Genomic DNA, 12,717 nt, shown 5'->3' with positions numbered 1-12,717 from the left:
TCTCCTTTGGAGTGCTCCCACTTTCACTAAACATCCTGCTACTTATGATTATTATTCCGCGGCAGGATGGAAACTTCTTTACTCCAGCGCAATCCTCCCTAAAAACTATGACTGTCACAGTGAGAAACAGAAACCCGGGGACCGGCATTATGCTTTCATTTGGGTCAGATATGAAAGCAAATCCTGACACCTCAGAAGCAGCAGAGAATAGGCTGGAAAAATAAGATGTGCCTTCAGGAAGCAATTATAGTGGGGTTGTAGCGTGAAGCGCGCGGCATAATTCACCTGTCTTTGGACGTATTTCTCATTACTCAAAAGGAAGTTTCAGGATTTCCACAAGTACAGACATCTTAAGCCCTCACCTTTTGTACCAAAGGAGCCAATCTCTAAAAAGTCTGACTGCTGGAGTTTGTGTTAAATTGTTTGCATTTGACTTGGACTTTTAAAAATAAAAATCCTTTGTAAGTGCTGGAAAGCTGACTTGCCAAATTGTCAGATTTGAGAGCCTTTTGTTGCCATTTCTCCTTAAAAAATGACCAGGACATTTAATCGATTATCAAAATAAATGTCGATTAGTTTTTGTTCTATTGATTTACTGGTGGTTTCAGCTTTACGCTCCATACAGATACGTCTGTGCTGCAAGGGGCAGCTGTGACCAGGGCCAGATGTTTTATACACAACATGTGTCGCACAGTAAACGTTGTTAGAACAGTAATAAGAACACGTCACGTGTTAAAACTGTTTTGCAGTCTTATTTCTATCTTTTGACACAGAAAATACGGCTCCAACAGCACGGTAAAGGAGAGCAGGCTGGAAAGCAATAAGACTACGATCTCTTTGTGAAAAATGTAAGAAGAGGGGACATAGTAATAAAAAAAACATCTTTTGCATTGCACAACATTGTGGGCCCTAATTGTTGATGACTACATATTATAACAATCAGATTAAGGTACCCCGTGGAGTATTTGACCACTAGTCTCCATTTTGTTTGCACCAGCATGTACAAGGACGCGCATGTGACCCAAAGAAAAAGTAGCAATGCACCGGCAAAAGACAGGAAAGAAGAAGACTGCCGGCCGATGGAAAGAGGCGTAAACAATGCAGGTTTGAAGATGTTTAAAAACAAATTTAAAATCGACTTTGTAAATGTTTTACGTGGAAGGAAATGCATTCAACAAGCGTCATGTAGGCACAAAAATACACACAATCAAGTCAAGTCAGGTTTATTTATATAGCACATTTCATGTGCTTCAAAATAAAAAGCAGACACTGATGATGCAGATGTTTGCAGTTCTGAATTAATGCGACAGTATTGAAATGTAGGTAAAGACAACATCAGTATCATCCCTTACTTGCGGTGCACCTTATTCTGGACTAATGCTTTACTCTGGTCCAGTTTTTAATACCATTCTTTTTCTTCGCGAGGTCGATTTTCTTCCTCTGTGCTTTTGTGCTGTTTTGCTCTAGTAATTTAAATCTGTTTTGGTACCATTTATGAAAGCTGTATTTCAGAGTCTCTTTGGAGCCAAGGTATTGAAACGAAAGGTACAAAAACTGCCTATTTCTGATTGAATAAAAAGATGAAAAATTCTAAAATGTCCGTTTACCAAAATGTGAATAATGTTTGATAATGGAAAGTGGAAACAAAGCAGATTAAGTTCTTTTCCCCCGTTTGTTTTAACTTTATTAAATATCACCAAATATTTCATTTGCAAAAGATCTGTTAATACTGCAATTAAATTGTTTGTAATTAAAGAAGTACATTAGTTATTGTATTATGACCTGATCAATCAAACCTCTGAAGTCTATAAAGATGTTGTTGCTGATGGATCCTTCAGGACTTTTCAAGGCCTTGCAGATGCCTTGTGCGCTCAGTTAACTCTTTCTTCTTCCTCTTCTTTAGTCAGCTGCAATGTGGTCGAGGTCCCCGCCCCGAGCGCCAAGCCAGCTACCTGCATAGCACCTCCCACATCCGCCTCACCTCCATCAAGAAGACCACGCCCACTGCCGCCATCATCGCTCCAGCGGCCAATGGCAACTCCAGCAGACAAGAAGTGGCTCTGTGATTTTCATCCTGCAAACACAGGACTCCCGCAGCTGTGAGAGCAGGACAGATATTTTGGTGTGTAGTCTGTGTGGATGGGTACAGGAAACGCTCCAGGCCTCGTATCGGTTGAATGATTGTGCCAGTCGCTCCTGTCATACTTCATCATCTACATCCTCAACTTGGCAACCAAACAAAAAGTGCCTCTTTTTAAATACAAGTTCAGACATCAAAAGGAACAGCCAAAATCATCAGATCTCCAGATTTACTGAAATATGTTTGCTGAAAGTAGAAGTTAAAGTTTCAAGGAACGCTTTAACGCACCACGAGCCCGAGGCTGAGAGGACAGGCAGTCTTGTTGACAGCATGGTTACCACATTAGCACGTCTGCAGTGTTTTTTTTCTGTGCTAAGTTGCTGTAATTGCTCTTCATCTATTTACTGACACAGTATTGATCCACAGAAAGGGGAAATTTCGCCTGTCGTTTTGTCTGCTGCCTCTTGATAAGGAGGGTCACACACAGAGCCACGTCCCCAGAGACCTCTTACTCAAGGACGTTTCAGAGAATGTCTTGGACCGCTGAAGGACTGAACGTTTGACTCTCCAGTTATGGGATGGTGTATCTGAACTCCTGCTACGACGACTACAGGAGATTAAGGGAATGCATTTGTAGCAGCTAAAAACTACACAGAGCCTTGTAAACCAAAAATATCTCCCTGTGTGGAGGAAAATCTCTTTGGTACATGTTTGGTTTGGGGCTCTGTTGCTCCCTGTGTCCACCAGGCGCAACAGTTTGATAGCTGATGGCACTAAACGGATTCTTGTGGGCTTTATTTTCTGTTGTTTGACTTCACATCAGTGGGAGCATGTGCTGTACGCTTTTGCTAAACAGAAGAAAAAAAAAACTCACATAAGTGCAGTTGTGTGAAATGATGTGCCATAATCCAGCACTGACTGCAACCTTGACTGGAGGAGTTTGCCCATCCAGTCTACATGTGGATTGTGGATTTGCAGGGTTAGGGTTGCAGCCGAGTGTGAAGCAGCGGGGGGGTGTCATGCCCTCCAAGTCTAAGGCCTCGGTACTCCACCTAAACTGGGGATTTCTCCCTCTGGGCTGGGAGTGTGATTCTGCCCCAGTCAAAGGAGGATCTCTGTTTACGAGTGAGGGTAAGATACAACGTTGAGTTTTTTAGTGAATGCCGGGTAAAAGGCCGGTACCCCTACTAAACTGGCTCATGTGGCAAATTCAACATTCACCACTCTGCTTCTCTGAGTTTTTATTTCTAATGAAAAACTATTCTTACTCACAAACTCATTAATTAAGAGAGGGAAAGGGATTAGGTTTCTCAAGCCACCGGAGGGCTTTTAATCTGAAACACAACACAAATGAATGAAGTGTTTACTTCAACAGAACCAGCAGCAAATCCATTTCAGGGACAATATCAATTGTCTTCATGACCGCCATCTAAACATTCGTTTATTATTCATTTATTATGGAAGACTTAATTCTCCATGTGTGTTGAATTCTGTGCTTGCCTGTGGATAAATGTAGCATTCGTGCATGACCTGCTGTGCACTGAGCTAAAAATCCTGTCCAGTTTATGGTAGCAAGGATTTGGAATGAATTACCTGGTACCAACTGACGTCTCTATTTTCACTAGTCCATAATAATTACATTCCAGGAAACTATGTTTCTTATAAGTTATTAAAGTTAAAATAAAGCGACAGAGAAACATTTGTTTATATATATTCTCAACAAGTGGGACATTTGAAGTGAAGACTTTCAATTATAGATCCCATCAGTGATGAGGCACCTTTTCCCCGGGTAACTCGACATATTCCGATAATCCTGCTACCTGCATTTGCTGTCAACCAAAGCAGAATCACTTTTGTGTCATGTGGTCAGATAATCTTCTTAAGAATACTCTCAGCTCTCCGTGGAACAAGATGGCCACCGCCGCCTAGCACCTGGTGCTCCGAGAGCCAATACCCGCACCGAGCTCTGCACGCATGCGTCTGTTTCTTTCCTGTAAAAATAAGTCCCTGATGAATCTGCCATCGTACAGAGACTAACAGACCCGTGTAGAGGACTATTGTCAGTGCTTTGTGTTGCTGCTTTGGCTGAACTGAAGGTGATGAAGTGTGTGTGCTCAGATCGACGTGACGTTTCTTCAAAACAGCCGCTTACAGAAAAAGAACATTTACGTGATGTACAGTTGATTACATGTTGATGTTGTCATTTCTTTTTGCTTCTTTAAAATGTTTGATGTGTTTTTCAGCGCCAAGCATGCTTCATATTTCTGTGTTTGAAAATGATGCTTGAATCTCATCAACATACATAATAAATGTTCCTTTGCGGGCGCACATACACAGAACAAGACTGCAGCAATTTGCCCGTTCTTGTACAGAAATACTCCCCCCCCCCTTTTTTTAAGCGACATTAAAGGCTGAGGTAGGACACATTTCAGGGAAGCCTAACTTACTGGTTGTCGCTTCAGCCTCTTAGCTTCAAATGATCAGGTGCAAGTGCAGCTGCAATTACAGTAGGTAGGTGGGTGGGTGTCAATGTGTCTGAATGCAGCTGTTGGTGGCTGTCAATATGCCCATAGTATAGAGTGGTGGAGCGGTGGGGGGCTAGACAGCTGCTGGTCCCTCATTAACCGGAGGGAAGTTGAAGATCAAAGCCTCGTTTCACAGACATTATCTAGACCGACTCATTACAAGTGAGGACAGGGCTTCTGTGATTTACATGAGGGCTTAAACCTGTGACCCACCTCCTGGTCACGCTGATGGTTGCAGCACCCCCCTGCTTCACACGCAGAGTACAACAGGAAAGGCCACACGGTGTTATCCGTGTTAACGAAGGGCATACTTGCCAACCTGGAGACCTCCAGCATGGGGATGATTTAGAAACCAAAGCGGGGAGTCTGGGGTCCAGAGACGTTTGCATCATGGTCCTTTTTTAAAGAAATAAAAAGCATAATTGTAAGTACACTGCCACAGCACTTTATGTTAAATACTTTGGATTTTACTTCTCAGGAAAGAAAACAGAATAATACACCCTTCTGGCCGAATCTCTTCCAGGATGTAGTATTAGTTTCTCTTAGTACTTTCCATTTCTCTCCCCATCTCTCACTCACTGGAGAAGGTGAGAGGTGCGAGCAGCTCTCTTAGACGCCACCTGACAGGAACTGACATTTGGTGCAGCCGTATTCTTGTCTGGGTGGAAACAGAAGACTTTTAGAGTTGTAAAGCTTATACACGCTGTACAATCAGAAACAGCTTGCGATAACAAAGGGAGGAAAAAACGTGACGAATTGTGACCCAGAGAAGAAACCAGGAGAGGGCCATGAAAATCTGGAGGGTTGGCAAGTATGATGAAGGGGCCTCGTCTTCACAAAGCAGAGGGGTGCTCAGGGATATTTGTTGTATTCCCCTGATCCATAGGAACACTTGTTAGTCTGGTCCAGATTTAAAACTGCTAACAGTTTAGACGCAGAGATGATGAGACACTTCACACATGAGACACATTAATCAGCCACTGGCTATGCTGCTCCGCCCTAGCTGCGCTGGCTGAAGCTGTGGATCTGCTTATTGATCAGACTACGGCTGCATTTGTGGTTGAATTTATGATGCTATGGAAATGGCGACATCAGCTACACCGTGACTATTGTTTACTGCTGCTACGGACAGGATTTGAACCTGCAGATATCTCACGTGTTACCAAAACACCAGGACTTCATACAGCAGCTTCAAGACAACGCTCAGCTAGCACAACTATGCCAGCTAGTTCCCTCTGTAGCTGCAATGTTACAGCTGAGGTCAGGCCCACTGGTGCAGTGCCCACAGCCAGCGGCGGCCTAATAAATAATGCATAATACTACATCATAATACAGCTCAGCCTTTCTCTATGGATCAGAGGGAATGCAAAATAATATCAGAAATCAAATCCTACCATGACCATACCGAGGACTTTGTCACTTGAAGTTGCGCCCTGCTGCGCAGACTTTAATACAATATGATGGAACATTTGACCACAGAAGAAATAGGAACACAGTTTTTAAATGCAATTGTGCCACCATGCTATTAATCAAATATTTTATGTTTTTGCTCATAATTCTTGAAGCTTGAGGGACTGAAGCAATTTCTTTCACATGAATTTCTTCACTTTTTTTTTCTCAAAACTCTCAGGTTTTCCCAATGGTTGAGAAACATTTAATCTGCATGTTATATACGCCAGCTCCTGGATGTGCAACAAGAGCAGACTCTGTCCTGAGAATCAATAAGCTGAAAGTCTACGAGGAGACTACTGTGCATACGTGTAGAATTAGCTTGGTACTTAAAGTAAATATGTTTATTCACTCTCTGATAATGCCTGCCTTCTGTGCATCCAATCACACCAATCTTTCTGAGAAAACACAAATCACTTCTCTGTTTCTCCTCTCAGGCTTCACTTTTACATTTTTCTCTTCTATTTTCTCTCTTCTTCCTCCTGCAGGTGATCACATGATCACATGTATGTGTCTATAGCACTGGCCTTAGCAAAACATCGTGTCTACTGCATGTGACCGTTTGTTGTTACATTGTTGGTGTTTATGATCCCACGAGAAAAAAACAACGTTGGAGACTTTTCATCGGGCTCCACAAACACTTAAAGAGTTATACTTTTTCTGCTGATAGTTATGTTTATAAAGTCCAGTCATAAGCCAGACTGGGCGACTTCCCACACAACTGGGCTACATTTTTACTTGAGGTAAAAATAGTTTTAGGCGTACTTTTCATAAAATTTATGTGGTTTGTACTGACAAAACTTGAGGCAAAGTTCAGATAGCTCAGCTCAAATGACGAAAACAAATGTCATTATAGTTTTTTAAACTTTTTCCATTCCAATTATTCATGTTTTTCCACTGACTTTGTGTGTAATTGTGCCAAATCTAATATTCACTTCAGTGAACATCAGATTGAGTTATCAAGATTAGCGTATGATGATTTCAGCATTATAAGATTACAATGCTGCAAATGTTTGTTAATATGCGATACATTAGCACATTACATGCTAATTACATGATACACATCTGCAGACATGCATCCAGTTTTTTTCCCCCCATACTAGCCTTTTAAATGAGTGATCAACTCGTACAATAGCATAGGCCGACCCAAACATCAGCAGGGACGGTGTTATTGGCAGATTGGAGCATCAGCCGTCTAACTTGTTCCTTTTCTATTCTTTTTTCAATCTCACGGCTTCTCTTTGACTTTGCTGTCAGTTTGCCGTCAATCTCTCTCCTCTCCACCTTGTGTACATATCTCCCTGAACCCCCACCACATTTTAAAGTAGACCTTCTTTTTTTCCGTAATAGGAAAAGGCATGGCATCAGGCATGTTTAAAGTATGAGTCTAGTGATATTATATATTTTTCTAATTGTCAACAAATCCCACGGAAAGACTAAAACCAACAGCGAATGAATCTGCTAACAACATGAGGAACAGTAGGTACAGCCAGCCCGTTCTCAATCTCGAGCAAACCTGTCATCACTGGGTTTTAAAAATAAGAAAACAAACATAAAAAAAAACAAAAAGCGCTCCGCACATGTGTGTTTTTAGGGCTCCAATGCATCATCCAACTTGAACCCCTCAAAGCTGCTCTTCTTCCTCCTCTTCTTGTCACTTAGCCATGTTTCCATCCAATTGCGAATTTTAAGCATACTTTTGGAATGTCGCGGGAAAAAACAAAACTAAAGCATTTGCGAAATCTGTGCGCTTCCATCAGCCTGTTCGGAGCGAATAAACCAGGCTACGGCGAGCGTAGCTACGGCGAGCGTAGTTACGTCGGTTTGATGTTACACATGGCTGTAATAAACAAGACGTACAGGTTCCAAACCAGAAACAAAATCTGTCGCATGAACCTGATGGTCATTTATCTTGGAAAAATGGAGAGAGGTCCTCAGGAATGTGTTTGAAGCGGGCAAGTTGCTACCAGCCATATCTCCGCACGTTATGGGAATATCCGGTGTTATGCCGAGTTTTGCAAGCACCTCTAATTACTGCTTTTAAACGCTATAATATCCTTTGTAGGGTTAATGGTGATAAAGTATGTATTTTATGAACGTTTAGAGTCATTAATATTTTATTACACTCAGTAGAAGCAGCAGAAGTGAGATTCATCTAAAATATGCGGTGATAACCGCGTTTGATCAGTGTGCAGAGCAAAGTGTATGAAAAGGACATTTAAGAGGTGAATGCATAATTCAGCAGAACAGCTGATGAAGGCTACCTGCCCAGATCTGCATCCACCTCTTTTCTCAGCACAAATGAGCTGCAGGAAATTCTCAGCAGACGTGCAGAACTCTGCACAACCGGGCAAGACAGCAGAAACAGCCGATCAGACGCGAGTTACATGTTCGCTGCGTCAGAACTTATTCGGAAAAAGTGTTTCCATCTCCAATTTAGCGCATTTACCCTTTTCGACAAAGGCAATAACCACCTCAAGCGAGCGTGAAAACATTTTTGCGTTTCCATCGACCTTTTCTAATGCAATACTTCAAAATGCGCATTAAAAAACGTTGATGGAAACACGGCCAGTGTTACAGCTAACGCTCTACATACTGCCACCTGCTTTACTGGAGGGTAGAAACATTTCAACGGGATTGAACTGGAAAATCCAGGAGAATCGCAGTAAAACAGGAGGGTTAACAGGTATGATCCAATGGCGTCAAGTACTTATGCTTTGTCACGTCTTACAGCATCTGGTACCAACGCAAATGGCAGCCTTTATGGTCATAGTTCAACCCACTGGGGGAAGCCCTTTAGCATCATTGTTTAAAGCTAAAAGCAGGTTTACGGGCACATTTACCAGGAGACCGGTGTTGGTTTGTATGAAACAATAAGTCAACATTGATTGTTTTTAGTTAAGTTACATAAGAAACGTTATTTTAACCCAAACTATGATCTTTCCCTAAACCTAACCAGTTAGTTTTGTGGCCTTAAATCTAACCAAATTGAGACACAACGTTAACCACTAATTTTATTGTGGAAGTCTAACCGGACATTTATTTACTGTTGCTAACTTGACCGCCCTGCCCTGCCCTGGGATGAGAACGGGTTGTTACAGCAACAAACCTAACCTTAAACACTTTAATATAACTTGAAGCTCAAACTGAACATCGTTTTTTAAAAGTGTAACATTATCCAACAGTAATTAAAAGCTTTTAAAATTAGAGGGGATGCATCAGAGTATATTGCATCATTTGGGGTTGATCAGTTTAATTTAGCCCATCACACCTCCAGAAGATGAGCGGTCTAATAAATGAGAAGCTCTTATTCCTCTGCACAAACGTAAACCCTGTTAACTACTCATCCAATCAGTGCCCAACATGGAAACAGGGATGTATTAGTCATCTGTGGATAGAGGTCTGGGACACAGTTCTGGGCCCAGGGCCAAGGGGACCAATGTGCAATTAACACATTCAAGACTTTCATTAGCAAGGATCAAAGGATCAGAAGCTCTGTTCTCCTCCTAGGAATAAAACTGACCCGTGTGAATGTTTGAATTTTATCTTTCACTGCTTCGGTCCCGGAGTCAAACTGAGTTTCTGCACACACGGAGGAAACGTCACTGACAAACTGAAAACGTTCCGATGCTGCTTAAGTAAAGATTATTTGCTTTTCAATTTTTAAAAAGTGAATGAAAACTTTGAATCAGTTAAACCAACACATTCTCACTCCCAACTCGTCACATATTGACGCTTGGTCAAGGCCCTTTGGCGTCGCTTTTTAAAGTCCTGGGTACCTCTTTAGCGTCATGTTTAGACGTTTAGGGCTCCGCGGTCAAGTTAGTAACGCTTAGCAACAACAAATATGCAACGTCCGGTGAAGGTAGCAACAATACATTTACAACGTCCGAATTTCAAAATAAAACGCTAGCGTCTCGAAACATCCGCATTTTGAAATGGCTCGTTATTAAAGTTGCAAAATGTTGCAATTTGGTTGGGTTTAGGCAACAAAAACTAGTTGGTTAGGGTTACGAAAGGATCATGGTTTGGGTTAAAGTAACTATGTAGGCCAGTTAACATGTAAGTTAACTTCCGTAACTTAAACAAAAGTAGTTAATGTTGACTTTTAGTTTGACACTGGACACGAACCCTGGTCTCCAGGTTCCACCTCCTTACTCAGTCTGTTAAATATCATGTACCTGCCTTTACTGTCACAAACCAACACTACAGGGCTTCCCCCACTGCGTTGAACTACGACGCTATAGGGATCCCCAGTGCGTTCCAAGTTGACGCCGATGGGTCTCGACCATGCGTCCATATGTGACGAGTCGGGGAGTGAGAACGGGTTGGTAAAACACAGATAACAGGAAGTGAAGGACAAAAACACAATGAAAAAGTAAATGTTTAAACTAGTTAATGATAGAAAAGAAACCCGTGGCTTTCAGCTGGAAGAATGTTACGTGATGAAACTGCATTGTGTTGAATTATATCTTGTGTGTTAAGGTGTTGTACTATGTGGGTTATGGTTTAATAATACTGTCTGAATTAAGTTTTCTCTGTATTATTTGTGTATTTTTGATGCTTTTCTAAATGTGTTGCCTCCACAATGATGCTTATTGTAATGTGCCCTTAATAAAGTACAATCACAGCTTTCCAGCTTTGCATACGTGTATGTGAGAGAGAGAGATTAACAGACACGTGGCTATAATCAATATTTTTATATTAATCACATGATTAATTGTATGTGAAAGGTATCATTTGTGATAATGAACCTACATTCAATGAGAGAGCATTTGGACAGAAACCATTCGGAGGCATGCATATGTATTTTGCTGCTAATAAGACAATAGGTGAGTTCATTTATTGTAATGTCTGAGATGGATGAGACTGTCAATGAAAGTGGAAAAGGCAGTAAGTGACAAATTAATTCTTTTCAGAGTATTTTGTTAAGGAATGTCAGCCCTCTAATGCACATTGGACAGCTATTGATGAGAAGTTGGATGAGACACGACAGATGGATTCTACTTAATGGAAACTATTCACAGGGAGGTTTGTAGTTTAAATGTGTAGATGTTGTATTTCACAAGAACTCACAGTTGTCCTGGTGTCTTAAACCTGTTACTGCGGTCAGGTAAAACCAACGGCTTGAAAAACATATGACGCAAACCTGACCCGACAGGTGAGCAGAGCGTGGGATGCTTCTCAGGTCTCCAGGAAATCGACATGCCAACAGGGTGTTTGTTTCTTTCAAAGGAGACCTGACGTGAAAATGAAGCAGTGCTTATGGGAGCTTTTGTAGACAAGAAAAAAAAGGATATATTTATATAAATATGTATGGTAGTCAACGGCTAGAGAAAACAAATTTTTTTAACACATTTGAATTGTCCCCTGAATTACACACATGATATTTGTCAGTTTAAAAGATAATTTAAGTCAAGAAAGTCGCAGTTTGTTGAAAAAAAAAAGTAATTTAGTTTTGTGTAAAAGCGCTCTGTCTTTGGTGTTGCAACTTTTTACTTTCACTTCGTTACATTTCAAAGGCAAACATCGACTTTCTACTACGTTACATTTCAAAGGCAAACATCGACTTTCTACTACGTTACATTTCTATTAGTCGCCTATGCAGCGCACCCGAGTGGAGCAGCACTGAAAAACAAATGTAAACTGATAAAGCCGACTCGCCGCAAATCTACTTCAGCCAGCTGATGCATCTCTGGACTAATGCAAGATGAGAAGCAGGGGAGTCACATTGACTCTGCTGGACAGACTGCACATATCTCAGTAAATAATAAGCGTCACATATTCAGCCAAGTAATTTTGAAAAAGTGTTTTATATTTGAAAATGTATTGAAGGAAACCTGGAGGAGCCAGTTTGAATGGGCCTGATGCAGCTGATTAATATATAGAAAATATCTATAATCTACAGGGCTGTTCTGAAGACTGTCAGTAGAGTAGATGCTGGATCATCAGCCAGTACAGGAACAGACAGCTGATCCACATCCAGCCTCAGCCAGTACCAGCCAGAAATGTACAGTCAGCATCAGATAGAAGCAGGTCACACAGTAATGGAACAGTTGCTGCTCCACCAAATGACCCAGCAGATTGGCCCCCAGTCTTAACAGACTGGAGGTTTTTATTCAGGCTTCAGGAGGATTGTAGTGAGAGGTTTGTGGCGTCAGGTGTGACTATGCTGCAGCCAGTTTGTGACTTGTGCACCTCCAACGACTCCTTTTATCACATCATCTACACATGGAGGCTCTTTGACGTTAGCTTCAGCAAAGTTAGCTTCTGTAACTTTAGCTTCAGTCATTGAGAGAAACAAATAGGCGACTTTTGGGTTTGTGGTCTTTGTAACTACATATTTTCACAGTCTTGTACATCAATAGTTTTGTGACAAACTCTGACTTGCAAAATTATATTTGAAGTTCAGGGCACAAAAATCTAAAAATGTGCCGTCTCTCGCCGTTGAGAAGATATACTTCACGTTTACACGCTTATAGCAAGAGTGAAACAAATTATTTGGTCTATTCGTGAAAATAGAAGTGGATCCATTCCTTTTGCATTTGGGAGGGACAACTGAAAACATGGCTGAAAAGTGGACGGCTTATCAGCTTGAGACGGCTTGCTTGGTTACCAGCTTGAAATGGCGTGGGAAAGTTCAGGTCAGGTAATTACACACAG

General features: G+C 41.5%; 1 protein-coding gene across 1 annotated transcript in view; it reads left to right on the top strand.

Annotated features, from left to right (window-relative positions):
* nmbr (neuromedin B receptor) overlaps positions 1-10,689 on the top strand; it is a 73,010-nt gene extending 62,321 nt beyond the window's left edge. Inside the window, exon 5 of the mRNA XM_038727764.1 lies at positions 1,904-10,689. Within this exon, the coding sequence (XP_038583692.1) occupies positions 1,904-2,066 (163 nt within the window). The 3' untranslated portion in view covers positions 2,067-10,689. The remainder of the gene's footprint in view (positions 1-1,903) is intronic.
* Positions 10,690-12,717: the final 2,028 nt, after the last annotated feature.

The sequence above is a fragment of the Micropterus salmoides genome, unplaced genomic scaffold, assembly GCF_014851395.1.
Source record: "Micropterus salmoides isolate LMB-PRFRI ecotype aquatic unplaced genomic scaffold, ASM1485139v1 Ms_hic_scaffold_18, whole genome shotgun sequence".
Taxonomy (NCBI): Eukaryota; Metazoa; Chordata; class Actinopteri; order Centrarchiformes; family Centrarchidae; genus Micropterus; species Micropterus salmoides.
Note: the sequence above shows the minus strand (reverse complement) of the source record. Positions and strands in the feature narration are given on the sequence as shown.